This window comes from Camelina sativa, chromosome 7, assembly GCF_030686135.1.
Source record: "Camelina sativa cultivar CO46 ecotype springtype chromosome 7, ASM3068613v1".
Classification (NCBI taxonomy): domain Eukaryota; kingdom Viridiplantae; phylum Streptophyta; class Magnoliopsida; order Brassicales; family Brassicaceae; genus Camelina; species Camelina sativa.
The window spans coordinates 14,731,729-14,754,826 of NC_141886.1; the positions used below are offsets into that span (position 1 = coordinate 14,731,729).

General features: G+C 37.1%; 2 protein-coding genes and 2 pseudogenes across 2 annotated transcripts; 3 read left to right on the plus strand and 1 right to left on the minus strand.

Annotated features, from left to right (window-relative positions):
- The first annotated feature begins 5,090 nt into the window (after nt 1–5,090).
- LOC147941210 (uncharacterized) lies at nt 5,091–5,774 on the plus strand. Its single transcript, XM_087458422.1, has 2 exons — nt 5,091–5,327; nt 5,409–5,774. The coding sequence occupies exons 1-2, from the start codon at nt 5,133–5,135 to the stop codon at nt 5,772–5,774; spliced, it is 561 nt and encodes a 186-aa protein (XP_087314548.1). The 5' UTR covers nt 5,091–5,132.
- Nucleotides 5,775–6,733: 959 nt separating this feature from the next.
- LOC109125433 (uncharacterized) lies at nt 6,734–7,107 on the plus strand (annotated as a pseudogene).
- A 6,550-nt stretch (nt 7,108–13,657) lies between these two features.
- On the plus strand, nt 13,658–14,447 carry LOC147941211 (FLUCTUATING-LIGHT-ACCLIMATION protein 1, chloroplastic-like). Its single transcript, XM_087458424.1, has 4 exons — nt 13,658–13,678; nt 13,723–13,887; nt 14,129–14,242; nt 14,343–14,447. Exons 1-4 carry the CDS (start codon nt 13,658–13,660, stop codon nt 14,445–14,447), a joined length of 405 nt encoding a protein of 134 aa, XP_087314550.1.
- Nucleotides 14,448–18,614: 4,167 nt separating this feature from the next.
- On the minus strand, nt 18,615–22,472 carry LOC147941212 (uncharacterized; annotated as a pseudogene).
- Between the last annotated feature and the right edge of the window lie 626 nt (nt 22,473–23,098).

The window sequence follows — 23,098 nt, forward strand, 5'->3', positions numbered from 1 at the left end:
AGCAATAGCAGCCCTTTAACAAACAGGTTAAGTGGATGAGTTTGTCACTGAATTTCTTGCACGAGCAGCTCAAATTCCTTCTCAAGATCTGCACCTTCAGTTCGGGTTATTTCTCAACGGACTAAAAGAGGAGATTCATGTGAAATTTCGTCCATACGATGATAGAGAATTACGAACGGCAATTCGTGTTTCACGGTCTATTGAAAAAGAGCTGGATATTTACTATGGGGACAAAGGCAAACCACCTGATAAGGCAGTTAAGCGATTTAAAGAGAGTTTTGGGACTCCAAATCATTCCTTACGGACCCTTGATCATGGGAAACAAGCTGTGTGAACACATACATCTTCTCAGGTTGGTTCAAGCAGCAACACTTAAAGGCCAAGGGATACACGTAAATATTCACACCAAGAGTATCACGACATAAAGGCAAGAGGATTATGTTTCCGCTGTAAGCAACCCTACTCTCCTCAACGTGATTGTCCCTATAAGTCTCTTAGAGCTTTGATGTTGGCAGAGGACGAAACAATTATAGATGGCGAGATAATGCCTATATACGGGCAGGTCAGATTTGAATCCAGCCTTGAGGACAAGGCTGTTTTGGAGCGGTCGACAATGTTATTTAGCTATTTAGGATTATTTCTATTTTTCTTATTTCCTTTTCTCTTAGGGTTTTACTTTACCTTTGATTATATAATAGAGACGAAGTCTAGGTTGTAAGACTCATCCACGAATTAGGCCGAGGGAAGAGAACTTAGTTCTCTTTGGGGAGTTTTACTTTTATTACGTTTATTGTTCTGTTTCTTTACTTTATAATAAAGGGGTTTTGATATTACTTCTAGTTTTGGGATTCTATCTCTAACAATCTGCCAACCAAGTTAAGAAAGCATAATTAGGCGTAGCATTCGGAAACCAGACTCCATGATACCAGTTTGTTGACAACAATGTGTCGCTGGAAAATATGGAGTTCTCGATGGAAAAAGTACAGGCGTGATGCAACGGCAGAGGAGTCGCCACAATAACCAGCGATTATAGAATTAGTACATGTCGTCATCTCTAAAACTATCAGGGACTGATTTCTTATAAAATTATGTTGTCAGTTCAGCTTTTTCTTCTTTAATTTTTAGTCACAGTAACTGGGATAGCGATCAACAAAAGAACAGGTCGTAGTCGCTTAGATAATTCGGGGCTTTTAGGATCCGGAGTTGAGCAAAATCTAAGGCGTTTAAGGAGTGAGTCGATAATGATAATGGAAGGAGTAAATTGTCAGAAAACGCGATGGATATATCGCGGGATAGCAATGTTAGCATATGTGGTTTGGTTAAGTTCTCCATCGAACTCTTGTGGCCGTCGTTATGTTCATCGTGGTCTTAAGAAGAATCGGAGGTGGTGGTTTTAATCTTTGCAGCACCGATTGTATTCTGCATGTATGGTGGTGAGGTATTTTTACGTTCCGGTTTCAGATCCGACAACGCAGAACTCGGGTGATTGGTCTCACTTGGTCGGAATTGGGATGGTATCAGTGTGCGGAATGTCATACTATGGTCAGACCATAGAATTGTGTATCTATGAATTCTTGTTGGTGGCTGGGTTATTGGCCGTCGTGCTACTCTCTTTTCCGCCAGTTGAAGTCCGTGTTCAACAGGTTTTCTACGCCGATTTTGTACTGTGTTTGGTTGGGTATTTAGGTTACCAGCGACCTTTTTGGATCCCTTGTGTTTTCGTAGCGGTCTTGATCCTTGTCAATACCCTTCTTTTCCAAGGACTTCTTCGTCTTGATCATCATCTCAAACCCTCCGAGGAGGAGGACAAGTCTCACTATCTGAAAGTTTAGGGATTTATTTTGCTTTTTTTTTTAACTTTTAATGCTTCTTCTATCACTACAAGAAAACATGTATTTTGGGACTACATTTTGTAACTACTTATTCAGTCGCAAAATATAGCGACGCTTTTGAAACTAATTTGCGACGACTCAACGACTACCAAAAAATTAGAGAGAAAAACGTCGCTTACTAACGACGAAAAATAAATGTCGCAAAATGATTTTACATAAGCGACTACATAAGAAATAATTTGCGTCGAAAATAAATTCGTCTCATAATGGTCACAATTTTGCGACTACTCTGTGACGAACTATATAATCGGTAAAGAGAGTCGCAAAAACGTCGTGAGGATTTATTTGCGTCCACATTTTATACCCCTATTTAGTAGCAAAGACGTCACAAATTGCAACAATATTGTGACTGATATCTGAATACTTTGTGACTAACACCTGATTAAGCTACACTTTTAAGACTATTTAGCCACTATCTATATTTTTTATTTTGAAATTTCACATTTGAGATTCATTTACATGTTTAGGCTGAAATTTATGCTTTGTTTTGCTCATATTATCAATAATAACTTTCTCAAAGTATTAAATTTCCATGACTATAAACTAAACATCCATAAGTACAAAATTTATCTCAAGTGTTACATGTTCTTTTATATGAAAATGTGTTGCAATGAAGAAAAATTCAAAACTAAGTGAAGTAAACATTGTTTTACTAAATCTTACTATTACATGTACTTTATACTACTAATATGAGTTCTCTTTAGTGATTTATATCAACAGTTTTGTTCATAATATGTAGAATTCAAGATTTATAGTTTGTGACATATATATGGTAGTCATAATTTGGTCACAAATTGCGACTGATTTGCCACTATATTACGACTATTTCTGTTTGTCACTCTTTTGCTACCAATTAGAGACCTGTTTTGCAACGATATTGTGACTGATACCTGAATACTTTGCGACTAACACCTGATTTAGCTACACTTTTAAGACTATTTAGCCACTCTCCATATTTTTTATTTTGAAATTTCACATTTTAGATTCATTTACATGTTTAGGGTGAAGTTTATGCTTTGTTTTGCTCACCTTATCAATAATAACTTTCTCAAAGTATTAAATTTCCATGACTATAAACTAAACATCCATAATTTCAAAATTTATCTCAAGTGTTACATGTTCTTTTATATGAGAATGTGTTGCAATGAAGAAAAATTCAAAACTAAGTGAAGTAAACATTGTTTTACTAAATCTTACTATTACATGTACTTTATACTACTAATATGAGTTCTCTTTAGTGAGTTTTGTTCATAATGTGTAGAATTCAAGATTTTTAGTTTGTGACATATATATGGTAGTCGTAAATTGGTCACAAATTGCGACTGATTTGCCACTATATTACGACTATTTATGTTTGTCACTCTTTTGCTACCAATTAGAGACTTGTTTCGTTAATAACTAGGTAAACCAAAACGACTTCTCTTCGTTTATTACTAGCCACTCTCGATCTAGGGTTAACACTCTATCCTCTCTCAAAGGGCGATTTGCCGATTTCTCTCTCAAACTTTTCTCTTCTCATTCAACTGATTTCTCTTCTCATTCAACTGATTTGCCAATCTAATGGTTCTCAGCGGTAGTAGATCTCGAGGTCGTGGAGGCAGGACTGCGTCGGGTGTAAGGACATACAATGGTCAAAACGCCACCAGAGGTGTCAGTGCTCCCGGAACTTCTTCTCACTCGTCCAACCCATCGGCGACACATTTTGGGACCAATTCGCATCAAAGTCGTCCTTCGCAGTTTCCGCCGAGGACACAGTCTGGGAATCATTCCGGGACCCAGTCGCATCAAAGCCCTCGTTCGCAGTTTCCGCCAAGGACATCTGGGAACCATTCCGGGACCCATTCGCACCGAAGCCTTCCTTCACAGTCACCGCCGAGGATACAGCCGGTTCCTGCTCTTCCACCACCGGTTCCTGCTCCAGAAGCTGTACCGCCACCAAACCCTAATGAGGAAGATGGCGACGAAGGAGGAATCCCACATCCTAATCCACCTCAACAAAATCATAATCCAAATGTTGACTACAATGATATTTTGGATCGTTTGCTTGCTCTTCCAGGTCGCGAGCATCTACCACTGCTGTCTTAGCAACCTATTCCAGGAATCGAGACTTTATGGTATAAATTCTCTTAGTTATATAAGTTGTGTGATATAAGTTTGATATTAGTTTGTTATAGGTTTTAGTTGTGATATAGGTTTGTTGTGGTAATATAAGTTTGATATAGGTTGTGATTTAAGTTTGATATAGGTTGTGGTATAAGTTTGATATAGGTTGTGATATAAGTTTGTTGTTGTGATATAGGTTTGTTGTTGTGATTCTTATTTGATATTGTGATAAGAATCAAATAAGTTTGATATAAACGGTATAAATGATCTTAGTTATATCGGTTTGATATAAGTTGTGTGATATAAGTTTGATATCGGTTTTAGTTTGATATAGGTTTGATATAAGTTGTTGTTTTGATATAGGTTTGTTGTGGTGATATAAGTTGTTTGTTGTGATATAAGTTTGTTGTTGTGATATAGGTTTGTTGTGATATAGGTTAGTCTTCTGGGACCATTTGGTTTTAGTCTGTGATATAAGTTGTTGTTCTTGTTTTTTATAACAGGTTTAACAGACACAAAGGGAGGCTGTCTCGAGCGATTGCTGGAATCTTTAGGAGGAAGTTTGATGGGCCTTACTACAGTTGGAAGGTGACTCCAATACCCATTCAAGAGAGATACTTCAGGACGTTTGCGGTAATGTTGACTCTTTCACAACATGTTATTGTTTACTCTATGTATGAGTTAGAATTGTTGCTAACTTTAACTGTTTGTGTGATGTAGTGGAAGTTTAGGTGGGATACCGGGATTATTGACCTTATTAAAGAAGGTTTCTTGAAGATAGCCAAGAAGCGGATGAAAGGCATTGTCAGTCAATCAAAGAGGAGAGGTGTGCAACCATCATGGATTCATGATACATTATGGGCTGAGATGTGGGAATACTGGGAAACCCCTGATGCTATTGAGAAGAGTGAGAATGCTTCACAGTGCAGAAACTCTACTCGTGGAGGTCTTGGAGTGCACAAAGACTTAGCCGGTCAGAAATCATTTGTGCAAGTTCATCAAAAAATGGCAAGTCTTCGGTTTCCATCCAATTACGTAACTTCTAATTTTCTAATACTGCTTATGTGAATTTAATCTGTTTGACTATCATTGTAGGAGGAAGAGTTGGGACGTCATGTATCACTTAGCGAAGTGTTTATGAAAACACATACTCGGGCTGATGGAACTTTTGTGGATCAAAAAGCGAAACAAGTTGCTGAGACCTATGAGAAGACCATAGAAGAGAAATTGTCTGAAATGAATGAGGATGGACTACATACTTCAGATAATTCCTCTGAACATTCAAGTCATGAAACTCTCAGCATTGATCAAAAGAATGAGATCTTTCTTCAGGTAATTTTACTTAATGTTTTTGATTTTCTTTTAATGAGGTTTGAGTATTCTCGCTTAACTGAATGTTATGTTTTGTTTCAGTGTACTCAGACAGATATCAAAAGCAACCCTTTTGGCCTTGGATCTCTTGTCGACACACTTAACAAAAGAAAAAGGAAAGAGAGCTATGTGAGCCCATCAACTGTTCAGGATCTTCAAGATCAACTTCGGCGCAAGATAGCTGAACACGAGGCTGAAAATGCACGCCGTGATGCGGAACATCGACAGTCTCAGGCTAGCTTCCAGAAGCTCCTCGCCTTCATGAATGAAAAAAATTCTGAGTTGGCCGAGTTTATGGCTTCTGATCCTACTGACCATGAACCAGCCACACAAGCCACGAGAGGAGGCACCACACAAGCCACGGCAGCAGCCAATTCTCCTTTGTCTAACACTTCTTCCACCCAATGAACTTGATTTGTATTTCCTCTCATTTAGGATGATCTTTTGTGTTTAAACTCTTTTAGGATGATGTTATGGTATGATTTAGGATGATATTATGGTATGATTAAGATGATGTTATGGTAAGATTAGGATGATATTATGGTATGATAAGGATAATCTTTTGCTATGATTAGTATTTTTAATCATCATTTTCTTTTTAATTAATAGCGTTTTAAATTGGAAATTAACCAATATCAAACATGTGACTAGTTTGTGACCAAACCAAATAACAAACATGTGACCAGTTTGTGACCAAACAAAATAACAAACAAAAACTCCAAATTCAGACTCTTGTAATTAGTCCCAAAATCGTCCCGCTATTGGACTCTAAATATGGTCACAAAACAGTCAGTAAGTAAACTTGGTTGCATTTCAGTCAGAAATGTGCAACTCCAGATACAATCACTTAACAGTCGCTTATATACGACTATATTTTCTAGTCGGAAGTCAGTCGCAAATTAGAGATGATGTTATGACCATTTTATTTTGCGACCGTTTTTTAACGACTCCCAAAAATGGTCGCTAAGAAGTCACAAAACCCTTATTTGCGACTACTTAGCAACGTTTATAGGAGTCGCAAACAGTGTGTTTTCTTGTAGTGTATCATCTAACTAATGTGAATTATATAAAATAACATCCTTTTTTTTTACGTGTGAGTTGATTTTTTCATTTATTTTTCCTAGTTAAACTTTTATTTGGCGATACATGTTAAACGTAAGCCACTTAATAAGTATACTATGAACGGTTAAATTAAATCTAATATCAACAATAATTAAAATTTAAAGACGTTTCTTCAACGTAATTGATATAGTAGCTTTATTTCCTCCTATATAAAGAAACGACGGCTGTACTATCGTTCATCCATCAAAACCAAACTTGATAAAGAAACATATTTGAAGTTTTGTTCCCTAATGAAATATCTCATCATGTCTATCAAAAATGTTGATTTTCTTCTTGCAGCCATATGCGTTGTGGTTGCGGTAAATGCTCACTACCACAGTTTTCGGCTTCGTTTCCTTTCCCATTTCCATTTCAACCAATTCCAAGTGTGCCAGGATTACCTGATATAACAAAATGTTGGTCAGTAGTGATGGATATTCCTGGATGCATTACAGAGATTGCTCAATCGATATTCACTGGAAAATTTGTTAACATAGGTCCTGCTTGTTGCAAAGCATTTTTGGATGTGGAAGCCAATTGCATGCCGAAAATTCCATTTAATCCGTTTTTTCCTCCTATGCTAAAAAAACAATGTTTAAGAACTGCTAGTGCTGGTGCAGCCCCTCCTATTCCAAAATAGAGTTTAGAATTTTATAATCTGTCATTTTTATTTTACAAAATTTATAATAATTTAGCTAATTCAACATATTCAACTCCAAAAAAATATATATATACAACGATATTATAAAAGCATTTGAGAAGTTTTATCTTTTTTTTTTAATCGTTGTTTTAGTTATCCTTCAGTTGACATGAATAGCACCATTCAAGTGTACCATATCTCATCGAACATGGAGTCCATTATAAATTTTATCTTGCAATGATTTAGAATTTGAAAGTGTTTTCATAAATCCTTTCGATATGTCGTAACACCAAATATGTGACCGTTTATAACTATATGGTAAAGCTTCAAGCGATATTACATGTTTTTTAGTTTCTACAATAAAAAAATATATATTTTCAATGAGCTTGTGATAGAAAAAAACATGCAACATGGGCGTTCGTATCTCACACATGTGGGAAGTACAGAAACTATTTTCTTTTGAAAACTATCGTGGAACCCAAACTTTCAAATTTTGATCTCGAACTAGATGTCTATGATATCACCATTCCACATCATCAAAAAGGGAGAAAGCCGAAAGAAGAAGAAAGCCATCCTGCTTTCTTTTCTTCTTAATTTTTAATTAACCAATTAATTTATTTTGATTTGGTTTTAGATTAGGTTTACTTTAGTTTAGTGCTTTGTTAGTTAGTTAAAAACAGTACACTAATTAAAACCAATGTTTGTAGGTAATTAGATGAAAATTCTTAATCTATGGAAAAATATATTTTGAACTATAAATTAAAAGAGATATACGGGTTGAAAAAAAAAACTTTCGGAGATATCTAATTTGAAATCAAAGTTTGAGTTCTATATGGCTTGATGCCAAAGTTCTTATAGAGAAATAGTTCATTAATCCAAATGTATTGTTCACAGAGAAAATGTACACTGTTTTTAAACTTTCAAAACTAAAAATGACATAAAGTCATGTTAGAATTAAATCACTGAAAAAAATCTCCCACATGTATTGGTTTAATCTAATACTCCATCTGTTTCACAAAAAGTGTCATTTTAACATAATGAATATAAATGAAGAAAAATATTACAGTTTCTATTTTACCTTTTACAAATGCACTGAAAGTTTTTTCTTTCTAATTAAAAAATGCATTGAAAACATAAAATGACACTATTTTTTGTAATAGACAAATTTTTTTCAAAATAACACTCTTTGTGAAACAGAAAGAGTATATATTTTTTCTACAAAAAAAAAAGCTAATATCTAAATTGGAATTGTTTAGTTTCTCGTTAAAGTTTTTTTGTTTTTGATGTTTTTTTTTTTGGAGTTTTGCATTCTACTTTCTGTCTCCACATATATATACACTATACAGTAAAATAAATTTAACTCATTTCAAATCTCCATACTTATTATAAACCGGTTTGAGCCATCAACCGGTTTTGTAGATATTTTATTATATATTTGTCTTCCTTTTTTTTATCTATTATATTATTTTTCTTGAAATAAAACTCCCTCCAAATGTATCTCAAGTCTTAGAATATATACCCTAAGAAATAAACCCTAGCCACCATTTCTAGCTTCAAACGATATCGATCATTGTGGCTACTTGTACTTTGCTAAAACTAACTCCGCTTCAATGGAAACCATCTTTTTCATATATGCAACATCTTCACCATGATCCTAGTTTTCATTTCTACTCCAAACCTCAACTCCGATCAAATTTTATTCCTCTTCGAATGGCCGTGAAATATAAACAATCCACGTTTTCAGATCCGACACGAATCGCCCTCAGATATGGAAGAACTCATCTGAGAAAATCGCGATTCAGATCAAGAAAACCTTAGAATCTTTGAAAAAACCCGCTACAGCCGCGGTTTTGCTCGGTCTGCTTTTTTTATGTGGTCATAATTATTGCGCCTCAGCTGCGTCTGGTGGTAGCGCCGTCTCTTCCAGTTCTGGAAGCTCAAATAGCTCTTCTTCCTCTTCGAGCTACTGCTACTCCTACTCGTCTTCATATTCTAATTATAACACCTTCGTACTGATTTTAATGATTGGAGTGACTTTGATGATTCCTTTAGGTATATTCTGTGATATCTTTTTTTTTTTGGTAGGAGATCGGGCGACTTTTAGTCGCCCCGTGATTTATTAAAATGAAAAGAAAAAATTACAAGCAAACGTTACGAGACCGTGCGTGGCCCAGAATATCAGCCCTGAACAATGGCTCTACTACATCCGGAACATAATCAAAAGTATGAAAACCTAACGGTAATGAAAACGCATAGTTTGCTAACCCATCTGCTAGGCAGTTAGCTTTCCTATACACATGAGAAATACGGACTATCGAGTCCTTGAGATAAAGCCATGGCACAACCGTACCAGGAAAGACAGCGGATGATACCCACTTATCCCTGTCTTCAAAAACCCCACTACCATTTCCGAGTCAATCTCCAAGTCCACCTGACCTGCCTGTTGATCCTAAGCCATACACAAACCATAATATACTCCCCACAACTCAGCCAGAGGAGCAGAACAACGCCCGATATTCAGTGCAAAACCACCCCGCCACTCCCCTGTCTCACTCCGCAACACTCCTCCTGCGGTAGCTAGACCTGGGTTACCATGAGAGGCACCATCAATGTTCACTTTCAACCAACCCGATTCTGGCCACTTCCACATTACCATTCTCTCTTCCCTTACTGGTCGTTGTTTCCCTGCTTTATCCAACTGATTCGCCATAGCCACTTCCTGTGCAAGATCTTTAAGGAATTTTACTCGGTCCCTGCATTTACCGTGTTCCCCAAATATGTTCCCACACCTCCACTTCCAACCCCACCAGACTGTCATTGCGAATTTAATAGACCAAGGACATACATCTTGAGATCCACCTTCACCCAAATTATCATACACCCATTCAAACAAGTTTTGAGAAAAAAACACAGACCTTTTCTGCATCGGAACCAAACGTAGCCACACGCCTGACATAGCCAGACAATCTCGCACAACATGAAGGATTGTCTCAACTCCACCTTTACAAACCGTACAAATATTCGAGTCACTCAAATGTCGTCGGTGTCGTTCCACATTTACCATCAACGCTTGATTCCCGACAAGCCAAAGAAACGTATGTACCCTTTCTGGTACCTGTACGCCCCATATCCGATTAAAAAATGCAGACATATTTGGTCTAGGAGTGCCATTCTGTGTTAGCAGTCGATATGCAGAACGGACAGTGAATTTACCATCCGTTGTAAATCCCCATGACAGTCTGTCTTTTGCTCCTGTGAAGATATCCAAAACAACAGATAACAGCTCCAGTCTCTTATCTTCAGGAATATGCATAGCAATCCGAGACATATCCCAACCTACTCCCTCAATCCATAATTATCTTGCCAAGACCAACTTATTCCCAGGTAACCCGGTATCTAGACCACTCCCTGCAAGCGTATCAAACGACAGCTATATGTCAACCCAGAATCTGATGGTTCTGCCATCACCAATGACCCAACTATGACCAGGACCAATCACCTCACGCAGACCAGTCCCCATACTCCTCCATGTCGAAGACTAGTTACTCTTGACTCTAGTCCATGTCGTGTCATGAATATGACCAACCTTATACTTACTTCTAACCACTCTGGCTCAGAGTTTATCCTTGTCATTTATTAACCGCCACCCTACCTTTGCTATAAGCGCCTTATTTATATCCTTAGCAGCCCTTATCCCCAAACCTCCTTCACTTTTAGGCAAACAAGCCTTATCCCAGGCCACTAAGTGTTGTTTACGTTTCTCTGGTGTGCTACCCCACAAAAAAGCTCGAGAAACCTTATCCAAACAAGTTAATGTAGCTTGTGGCAGGATTATAGTAGACATGGAGTGCAATGGTATAGACGATAGCACAGCTTTTGTCAAAGTTAGCCGACCCGCAAAGCTAAGAACTTGACTTTTCCACCCCGATAATCTAGAGGAAACTCTCTCCAAAATACTTCCAAAAGTCTCATTATTCATACGCTTATGGAGAACATGCATCCCTAAATACTTCCCCAAGTCTCTAGTAGATTTTATTCCACCCTCCTCACTTATCAGCTTCTCCAAGTCTCTTTAAATATTGTTAGAGAAAAAGATTTTCGATTTTTCAAGACTGACTTTCTGCCCAGAAGCTATGCAAAACTTCTGTAGCACACCCCAAATCACTCTTATTTGTGCCACTGATGATTCCGCAAACAGCATAAGGTCATCAGCAAAGCAAATGTGAGATAGCTGCGGACCTCCTCTAGATATACTTATTGGTTTCCACTTCTTATCCGCCACAGATAGATCAATCATGTGACACAACCTCTCCATACACAAGACAAATAAATATGGAGATAAGGGATCCCCCTGTCTGAATCCTCTATGTGGTTTAAACGAGTCTGTCTTCTCCCCATTCCATAACAGGCTCATAGATGGCCCCGAGACATATTGTAATATCCACCGCACCCAAATATCTGAAAATCCTGCAGCTAGAAGGGTGTCCTCCAGAAAATCCCATCTGATCCTATCATACGCCTTTTCGAGATCAAGCTTCAACAACATCCATCCTTTCCGGCCTTTCTTCTGCCGCATAGAGTCTACAACCTCATGTACCACCACTATGTTATCGGTACTTAATCTTCGGGGAATAAAACTAGCTTGAGCTGGTCCGATAAGCTTTGGCATCAAAGTCTTAAGTCGCTCCACCATAGTCTTGGTAATAGTCTTAAATAAAACATTACACAAGCTAATCGGTCGAAACTGGTTTATCCGATCCGGTTTAACCACTTTAGCAATCAAAACAAGTAAAGCATCATTAGTGTTCGGTGGCAAACACCCTGTGTCAAAGAAGCTTAGCACAAATCCTACCACTGAATCTCCGACAATGTCCCAGCACTTCTGGTAGAATATTGGTTGGTAACCATCTGGTCCAGGAGTTTTAAAACTTCCCATGCTACGAACTGCCTTCTCAAAATCCGCAGCTGTGAAGGATTTACTCAACCACATACAGTCTTCCCGAGTAAGTCTTGAAAAACCAACCCTAGGCAAACAATCCACTACCGCATCCACATCATTCATAGAGTACAAACGTGTGAAGAACTCAATCGCAAGCTTCTCCAACACCTGCGGGTCAGATATCCACGTACCTTCATCATTTTTCAAGCTTTCAATGCGATTCCTCCTTCGCCTAATGATGGTGGAGGTATGAAAAAACCTTGAATTCCTATCTCCTAGACTTATCCATTTTCTCTTGACTTCTGGAACCAAAGCATCTCCTCCTGTTCCAGAACAACATCAAACTCCTTTAGAAGCTCTTCCTCCTTGGCAAGAAGCTCATTTGTCTGACCAATATCCAACAAGTCCTGAACAGCTTTGATCTCCCCTATTAACTGTTCTTTGCGTCTCTGAACATCTCCAAAAACCTCCTTATTCCATTTTCTTAAAGCGGACTGTAACTCTAAAGAGCGTCAGGAGTTTTCAATTCACCCTTCCAAGATGTGGACACAAGATCTTTAAAGCTAGGATGCGTAAGCCATGCCGCCTCAAAGCGAAAAGGTCTTCTCTGGGGATCCAACTTAACTTCTAGTGATAATTGCACATACAAAGGAGTATGATCTGAGGCTAGGAAAGGAAGATGCTTTACTGTTGCTTCCTGCCATTGCAGCCTGGTTTGCGCACAACACAACACTCGGTCCAACCGCTTAGCCACAAAATTCTCCTCCACTCGGCTTCGCTTCCACGTATATTGATTCCCCTGAGAACCCAGATCGATTAAAGAGAGGTCATTGATCCATTCTGTGATATCTATGTAAGCTACAGGTCATAAACTACTAGTATCTTTAAACTACAGGTGACCACTCTAAACATTCGTCTTCTATGACTTTATCTGTTGAATTTTTCGGTTTGTCCAATTCAATGATCTAATTGTATAAAAGAAAAAAAGTAGTATACCTTTATCCGTCTGCGCGCAGTTTCTCATCAGAGGTATGTTGAAGCTGTTATCCTGTCAGGTGGGGTTGATGGGCTCAGCGAAGACCTTACAACAAAATTTTAATAGCCTTGCTGAAACTGTAGATACATCCACACGAACGGGTCTAAGCTATGTTTTAAACGGTAACCTCATCTGTTTTATATGAATAATGGTTGATTATGACTTTTTTTGTTCAGTGTTTATATAGAATGAACATGTTGTGTATTTTCTTTTGCATCTTTGATTCTGTTCACTACTTGTGGAACTATTTAGAAATATCTCATTTAACACAAGATGGTTTAAGGGTTTAATTATGTAGACAGTTACATGATAAAGTGCTAACGTTTGTTTTCAGTTGAGAGACTTTGGGGACTACAAAATCTTCTTTCTAGATTGCTTGCTTTTGCTTCTCATTTTTCTTGTGACTCTTTTTTTTTTTTTTTTTCCGGTGTATTATTACTACAGAGGCAACATTGGCTTTGATGAGACACCCGGAGTATTGCATCTCTTGCTATTCATCAGTAAGTCCACTGGTTCCGTTCTTTCTTGAATGATTTGTGTGATCTGTATATTCATTCACCTGGACTAGTGATACTATGATTATTCTCAGTGAACATGTATACAGAATTAAACAACTCTGTTTGTATCATATACTTTTCAGTTGGAACTGAAGTATGGTTCGGAAGAAGGAATGACGCGATTTAATCAATTATCTATTCAAGAACGGGTAAAATTCGATGAGGAGACGCTTGTTAACGTGAATAGCATAAAGAGACAGAGCTCAAAGATTGAGGAAGCTAGCGGTGTCACCAATGAATATATTGTGGTAAACTTCTAGAAACACACCAAAGTTGAACGTTTAGTGGGATAGTGTAGTGAGTTTAGTTATTCACCGGGTCTTGAAGGCTGTGCTTCAAATAGAATAGAATGAGTATATTAATAATGAAGCTCGATCAAATTTTTGACTTGTTTAACAAGTATGTGTTTTCGTGGGTGGGTACATACATTAGGTTATTGTACTTTAGAGTTTAAATAACTGTTTAACTTTCTATCTTGTACATGTTCAGGTAACCATCTTGGTGGCAGCACAGTATCCACGTGAACTCCAGACAATAAAGGGAATTGCTGATCTGAAGGAAGCCTTGGAGAAACTCGGATCGATTCCGAGTAGCAATATTATGGTAAGAGACAGACTTTGTATCCGTAATTAGCAGTCAATTATGTGGGAACGGTTCAGTCTTGTTAATATATGAATGGTTTTTGTAAATAAAAACGTTGCAGGCAGTAGAAATACTGTGGACACCACAAGACGAGAAGGATGTTTTGTCAGAAAAGGAACTACTTGAAGATTACCCACTTTTGAAGCCTTTAACTTCTACTAGTTAAAAAGCGTGAGAGACACCTTCAAGGATGCAAGACTCTCTTGTATTCATGTAATTCGTTGAAACCTTGAAAGGAATTAATACCGAAGCACGGAAATTAAAAAAACACTCTTACTTATTAATAAACTTCAAAACCTTTTTTCTTTCGAAAGAAGATAGAAAGTACTTTATACGATTCCAACTTTACAAGCATAAAACCCTGGAAACAAATAACATGGATTCAGTACTCCAACTTGAAGGTATAGCCAACACGACCAAATTAAATTTCAAAATGATAGATTATGAACCGGTTTTAATAGATTAATTCTTAGCTATTCCGGTTTGAATAAAGGCCTTCGGTTATATTTCATCTCCCCCAATCAAATCACATATATATGGTCAATTCTCAATGCTTTCTAATTAATGTCGTAATGTCGTATAATAGAGGGAATTTGGACTCTACTTCAGTTTTAGAATTTGCTAATTAAGTGGAAATATAAAAAGAAACTGCTAATTAAATTACCTAATAACACTACAAGAAAACAACCGCAAACCGATGGCCATATCTGTCTGTAACCCGTTAGGAACAACCTAAACCGACGGATTACATATGGCATCAGTCCGTCGGTTCTAGAGCGTCGGGAATATTATATCTGTCGGGAATCCGAAAGTACATCCAACAGATATCTGATAAATTTCCGACGGCATATTATTCCGACGGATTACCAACGACTTTTGTTCCCGACGAAATGGCGACAGAGATTGTCGTTGAGATGTAGCTGTCGAGCACCCATCAGAGTAATAAGCAACGACCATTGATAACTTTCCGACAGATAATAGCAAGGGGAAACTGACAGTTTCCCAAGACATATATTTCGTTATTCCCGACGGATTTTCCGACGGCTACATTCCCGACGGTCTCCCGACAGAGTTTACCGACGGATTCCCGACAATTAAAATTATTCATTTCTCTGTTTTTGCTCTGTTATTCTCTATTTTTACCGACGGAATTCCGACGAATGGTTAATGTTTATTATTAATACATATTTTAAAAATATTTAATTTCCTAGTTAGATAAATATTTAAAAATAAATCTAATTTCTTTTGACAACAATTGCTAATTAGGTAATAACATTTAAATTCATAAATTTGGACTACAAAATACAATTTCACAAATCATCCCAAAAATCAAAAAGAAAAAGAAAATGGTGAATAAAACTTAAATATTGTGAAAATAGGTCTAAGAACTTGAATTCACAGGGAACTTTGATCGCATCTCTGCCATGAACGATGCAAGCTCTTCATCTCTCAGCTTGTTCTTCTCATTCTCTTTTTCCATCATCTTCTCAAGAGCTTCAATACGTTCATCTTTTTCTTGGAGGACTCGAAGAAGTTCAGGATCACGATCATATATTGGAAATGAAGAAGTACAAAGTCTTTTTGCCACATTTCCTAATCCAAAGATTCGACCCTTGGTTTGTGGAGTTTCCTGAAACCAAGAACAATTAGAACAAAATGTATAAAAAGAATCATAAGCAAAAAAACAATTTGAATCAAAGTGTGAGGACCTCAAGAACGAATTGGTTAATCATCTCGGCGGGGATTGGTGTTGGAGAGCCATTTCCATCGGCTGAAGGTTGGGATAACCTAAACTCCTCCATCCTCTTACGAGAATTTTCAATCACTTCCTTAGCCAAAGGGTCTTGAATTTGTTTGGTCTTCTTGTTGGTGTGGGTGTCTTCCATCAACGTTAAGTGATCAGGAGCAACACCATCTCTTTTAGTCTTCAAAACAAATCAAGATGTTTTAATCCAAAGATGAAGTTAACTTTTGAACTACAAAATGTTGAAAACTTACAAGTTGTTTTCCACGGGTATAGTGGCTTGTTGACCCAGAATTGTGCGTTGCTCTCCCTTTGCCACCTCGATTGCTATTCTGGTTCTTAGATTTCTGGGTAGCAGTTTCCTTTGTCTTGGATTGTGCCCAATACTCTTGCAACCCTTCATACACCTTCTCGTTTATTCCCTTTGGAGTTTCTCCTTTCTTCCACTTTTTCTTCCACTCACATAAAGTGTTGGAATATTGAGTGGCTGCCTCTTTGTCAAACTCTCGACGGACTCTAGATGTCAGTTGTGGCTCCCAGGTAAAATCTTGCTACAAGAGTAAAAGAGATGATTAGTCTGATTGCAACATCTTTTAATACTACATGATCATCTCTGTATGTATACAAATTAAGCTTGCCAATAAAGAAATCAAGGTTGAGATAATGTAGTATTACCGCAAACTGTTTCAACCAAAGGTCACAGTCATCACTTGGCATTGAAGAGTATGTTTCCTAAGGTTCTTTGAGGAGTCCACAAATCATCCGATTTAGAGATTTGCTAATGCCGTTACCAGATGCCTCAAACCTACAAAGAAAAATGATCTGAAATATATATGAAAAAATAAGAAATCATAAGTGTTTTAGAGTTTGAGATTTACCATGTAGCATCTCCGATGTAGTTGGGATGGAGTTTTGGAAGACGTTCTCGTCCCGGTTGAGAAACGAAATCCTCTATGGTCATTATGACAGGAGGTGAGGCAGCTGTAGGCGATCCCGAAGCTCGTGTGGAGGGGGTTTGAAACTCAGCCCCAGAAGCATTGGGTTCTTCTCGGTTTTGGGTGGAGCGGTTTCGACGAGAACGATATGCTTCGTAGTCCCTTTGAAAAAAAAATATATATAACAGTTATACAAAAATCCAGTGAAAACCCATATAAATAGTAACAAATAGATCAAGTGAACCATCCCTTAATCAATAAATTCCTATTTTTGATTTTAGGAAAACTAAACTTTAACCCAATTCTTAACAATTGAAAAAGCAAAATCATAGTATCTAACAACCCCTTTATCTGACATAGCGAACACCTAATCTAACATGTTTGAACCCAAAATCTTTACTTTTTGAATCAGCCACATATAATGAAATCAAACATTGCAAATCCCAAATCAAACATATTTGAGATAAAATGCTAAAAATCTTACATTGTTGAGTGGTTGTGTTGATATGAGGAACAAACTCAATTGGTTTAAAAGAAAGAAAGAGGGAGAAACGGGAAAAAGAAGAAGTGAACCGGTGAAGAAAAAAATATGGGGGAGGAAGAAGAAATGAGTCGGCTAGGTTGAGAAGAGAAGGTGAAAAGTTTTTGGGCTTACACTAAGTAACCCAATTTTATTAAATAATCCTTCCCGCGATAACCAAAAAATTTCGGAAAAATATCTTCCCGGGTTAAATTTTTGGTTTATCCAACGGAATCCTGACGAAGAATTTTGTTACTACCGACAGTTTCCCGACGGATCTATTAAAAAGTTCAAAAAACTTCGTAAATATAGAAAAATATCTTTACTACTCAATTACCATTACAATAAGTATACTACACAGCTTGCAAATCTGTTCCATTAAAAATAACTATATAAAAAAATAATTTTAAAATTTAGTAAATCATAACATTCAAACTCTTAAGTAACATTCTAAGTGTATATAGAAACACTTATCATGAAATCATGTTAAATTTTTAAAATTTGAACTTATAGTAATATAATAGACCAAAACTGATTGGTTGTGTTTTAAGACATAAGAAATAGTGTTTGTGAATGTGTTAAGTTATAAAGTTTCATATTTCTGTATCCTATACCCTAAACCCATCAGAAATCTGTCAGAAATCTGTTGATATTTACCCGATGGTTTTCCGACATATTTAAAAACACGTGTTAAATGCGTTTGAATTCATAAACCCGAGAAAACTTTTCGGGCTGTCGGGTATCCGTCGGGAGTTCCCGACAGATTACTAACGGACTTATGGGTTATTCATGTTTTATATATTTACATTTCAATTCTATTTGACAAACTCAATTGTTATGGAGTTTTGGTTAGATTACAAATTATTAAAAAAATTGTTATTATAAATATTGAATTTTTATATCACAAGCCTTTATTATTTGTTTTCTAACTTATTGTCAAATTCTTTTTAATTTTTTTTTGTTAGATCTCATTATTTATATAACAAATTATTGTCAAAATTTAATTATATATGTATTAGATTTATATATAATTTTTTAAGGGTAGATCTAATTAAATTTATTATAAAACTTGCATTACCATAGTGTTTGATCTTTTATTTTTATTCAATAAAATATGAAATTAACATTTATTTTCTACTCGGAGTCTGTTGAATAATCAGAAAAAATTGAGTCTGTATCATCATCAAATTCTCCAATTTCTTCCTCTGACTTTGAATGCACTACTTCATCTCCGAACATGGTGAAGTCAACCACAAGATCAACTTCAAGGGAATGTTCAACCGAAGCCATCTGGCAATTGTCGCTTGTCGTGAGCTGCAACTCCATATACTTGACCTCTTGGGTTTACTGGCGTAATTGTGTTCCATGGGTCGTTCGTGTTTGTAACTCGAGGATAGGTTAAGTAGCATACCTTTAACAAGTAATAAAAATGATTAATTATATATACCATCTAATTAGGCCTGGGCATTCGGGTACCCGTTCGGGTTCGGATCGGGTATTTCGGATTTAGAGATTAAGAACTCGTTCGGGTAATTTACAATTTCGGATACGGGTTCGGATCGGGTTTTTTAGTTCGGTTCGGATCGGATCTTCGGATCCGGGTATTTTGCCCAGGCCTACATCTAATGATGCTTTTCTAATTGAATGTTAAGAAATGAGCATACCTGGTCAGCCTGTGATGCAAGAATAAATGGGTCATATTTCATTAACCTTCGTACTGAATTTATTGACGTAACACCAAATTGGTCAACTCTTACGCCATCACCAATTGTGGGATCGTACCAGTCACACACAAACGCAATGCACCGTAGGTTCAACATTCCCGGATATCGAATTTCCAATATTTTTTTAAGGATACCATAGTACACAACGTCGGCTTTAACTGATATACCAGAATTAATTGTTGTCCTCCTATCTCCATCATCATGAATCCTAAAAGCATACCCTCTCGTGCAATACCTCGGATATGCCGTTGCAATGTAGTTTGGTCCATTAGAGATCTCTACTAACTATGTTGGAAATGATTGACCTTTTGAAATTCCATCTGATACCTATAAATTTTTTAGAATAATTAATCAATATATCATTTACTATTAATTATTAAAGTTACTTATATAACTTACATAATATTGCAACCAAGTAGCGAAATCCTTCTCTTTAAGCTCCTCAAGTTTATCCTTGGTATATTCCGGATAGTAGAAGCGTATTACATCCATGTAAATCCTGTAAAACAAAAAAAAAATGAAATTATTTATTCTAAACAATTTAATTTTATATACATAAGTATATTTTAAATACTTACCTCTCATAATCAATAATATCCTCACAGTTGGTGAGAATATACATGTGCAAGTGAGTATACTCATGCGCTGAAAGTTTAAAATTCTTCCATTTTCCACTAAGGCGGCCGATTTGAGTAAACAAGCTTGGAACGTATACGGGATATGTTGGTTGCTCGCCACCATCGTCATGACGAGAAGGACGTCGACTCTTGGTACGAACTTGCAAAGAAAACTAATATTCCGCAAAGTGTGAGGCTTCTTCATTAATGCTTTGTGCCACAATAGAACCCTCGACTTTGCTTAAATTTTTAACTTTTTTTCTTTAGGTGAAACATGTACCGCTCAAAAGGATACATCCATCGATATTGAACAGGCCCACCAAGTGCTACTTCTCGCGGTAGATGAATAGGTAGATGTTCCATATCATCAAAAAAAGACGATGGAAATATCTTCTCAAGATTGCAAAGAAGAATGAGTATATTTTGTTCCAAATTGCGGATACCGTCAACAGTAAGTGTTCTTGTGGATAAGTCCCAAAAGAAAGCACTAATTCCTACAAAATAGACAAGAGAAAATTTAATATTACTATTGATTATTAATAGATAGAAAATATGTTCATCGTTAACAAAGATCAAACGTACCTGCAATTGCTTCGTGCACATTTGTTGGCAGAAGATTGGCAAAAGCAAATGGAAGAAGTCGCTGCATAACAACATGACAATCATGACTCTTCATTCCTATGAATTTTCCTTCTCTAATATCAACACAATTACGCAAGTTAGATGCATAACCGTCAGGGAACTTCACACTATGGGTAATCCAGTTGAAAAAGCCACCTTTGAAGACGCATTTAACCGATATATCGGAACTGGGCATCTCCTGTTTGCCATTATCTCAAGCTCAGGTCTAGAGAAAATATATGGAAAGTCTAATCTAGACTTCAAATTGTCCTTTGTCTTCCCTAGAATATATAGGACGGTGTTCATGAGGTTGTCAAATACATTCTTTTCAGTGTGCATGACATCAAGATTATGTTTTTTAAAAAAGGTCTTTCCAATATGGCAAATCAAAAAGAATGCTCTCTTTATGCCAATTGTGATTTACACCAGCACCATCAACCGGATCATGTCCATTACCACCGACGTCAGGAGTCCTTGCTGCTCCAAAATCTCTAAACTGAGTTAACATAGTCTCACCATCTATAACAGGTGGTGGATCATCGAACACTTTCTTATTCTTCTTAAACAAATTCCTTGAACAACGATAAGGGTGATCAGGTGGTAGGAATCTTCGGTGACAATCAAACCAACATGTCTTGCGTCCATGACTTAATTGGAATGCATCTGTGTTATCTTGACAATATGGACATAATAATCGTCCATGAGTGGTCCATCCAGATAACATACCATATCCTGGAAAATCGCTTATGGTCCACATTAATGCCGCTCGCATCTGAAAATTGTGTTGAGTTGATACATCATATGGTTCAACACCATGCTCTCATAATATTTGCAAATCATAAATCAATGGCTGGAGGAAGATATCAAGTGACCTCTTTGGATGCTCTGGACCGGGAACAAGGATGGAGAGATACAAAACTCTCGACGCATGCACAACGATGGTGGTAGATTGTAAGGTGTTACGATTAACGGCCACAATGAATATTGCCTTCCGTGCTTCTGAAATGGGTTGAAACAATCCGTACAGAGTCCTAAGTAAACATTTCAACGCTCAAACGCAAAATCCGGATACACTGACTGAAAATGTCTCCATGCTTCTGCTTCTGAGGGATGTGTGATCTTTCCTTCTTCTCTTCTATGCTCTGCATGCCATCTCATTGGCTCAGATGTACGTTCAGATTGGTATAACCTCTTTAACCTGTCTGCTAAGGGTAAATACCACACTCGTTTATAAGGAACGGGAACCCTGCCACTTGTTTCTTGAAACCGTGGTTTGCGGCACCATATGCATCTTCTACGGTTTTCGTCTTGTCTCTAGTATATCATGCAATTGTCGATGCACACATCTATTACCTGATACGGCAACCCAAGACCAGCAACCAGTTTTTGAACCTCGTAGTATGAAGCTGGTGAAATATTATCTTCAGGCAAAACGTCTTTCAGAAAATCTGCTATCGCATCCACACAGTCTCCGCTAAATTGTAGTCTGTCTTAATCGTCATCAATCTACTTGCAGATGATAAAGGAGAATGAGCCTCTCTACATCCTGGGTATAGTGGTTGTTTCGCTGCATCTAACATTCCAAAAAACTTTCGGATTTCTAAATTAGGTTCCTCTATCCTATCTCCATCACCACTAGTCGACTGCATATTTTCCCTATATGCATCATTCACCATCTGAAAAGTACCTACACTAAAATCTATATCCATTCTCTGTTCTTCTAAACTAGCAGCAATATTTGGTTCGCTAGTACTAGCATAATCCGACCGTTCTCCATGAAGAAACCAAATCTTATAACCAGTCATATACCCATTGCAATACAAGTGATTCCACACTAAATCAATCCTAATATTATGAGAATTTCGGCAAAGAGCACATGGACATTTCAACTTACGTGTTTTCTTAACTTCCGGTTGCTGACAAGCCAATTCCATGAACTCGCCTACGCCTCTTGCATACTCATCTCTTAGTAAGTTTGATTCTGGATCCATCATTGGTTCATCCATCCACGATCTAAAATAAGAAGACATTTTTTCTCGTTTTTTATTTGGAGAGCAAGAAAAATATAGTAAGAACAAGTTTGTTTTGAGAATGAGTCCCCATACTTATTTATAGAAATCATTTCCGTCGAGAATCCGTCGGTATGTCGTCGAAAAATGGTCGGCCATTCTTGTCGTTCAAACGGCTAAAACAACGGTTACAAAACGGTAACAAAAGCCCGATGGATCACCGGCAATTTTAAAACGACTATAATAATGGTAACAAATGACCATTGGAATACCAACTGAGTTCTGACGAAATAGTCTAAAAGACTTAATCTGTCAGTGTTCCGTCGGGATATGGTCCAGAATTCCCAACGGAACAAATCCCGTCGGTAATTCCCGACGGATTACCAGCAAATTACAACGATTGAATTATCGTCGTAAATCAGTCGAGAATCCATTAGAAATAGCCGACGGGATAAGGTCCGTCGGAAATCGCATTGTTTTCCTGTAGTGTAAAAGTCCGCTAACGTTTCAAAACAACTACTAGCTAATACCAATGCTCATTTCTTCTCGTATAAATATAAGTAAGGGAGGTTAATATTGTTTATCATTTAGAAACATACTCGAGAAAGAATCATTTGTACCAATATTATATTTGAATCTTCCTAACT

Excerpts from the sequence above, each read along its gene's own strand:
- LOC147941210 (XM_087458422.1), top strand. The coding sequence starts at position 5,133 with ATGAAAACACATACTCGGGCTGATGGAACTTTTGTGGATCAAAAAGCG. Across the intron at positions 5,328-5,408 it reads AGAATGAGATCTTTCTTCAG|TGTACTCAGACAGATATCAA; the intron begins GTAATTTTACTT and ends GTTTTGTTTCAG.
- LOC147941211 (XM_087458424.1), top strand. The coding sequence starts at position 13,658 with ATGATTATTCTCAGTGAACAT. Across the intron at positions 13,679-13,722 it reads TGATTATTCTCAGTGAACAT|TTGGAACTGAAGTATGGTTC; the intron begins GTATACAGAATT and ends TATACTTTTCAG. Across the intron at positions 13,888-14,128 it reads TCACCAATGAATATATTGTG|GTAACCATCTTGGTGGCAGC; the intron begins GTAAACTTCTAG and ends GTACATGTTCAG.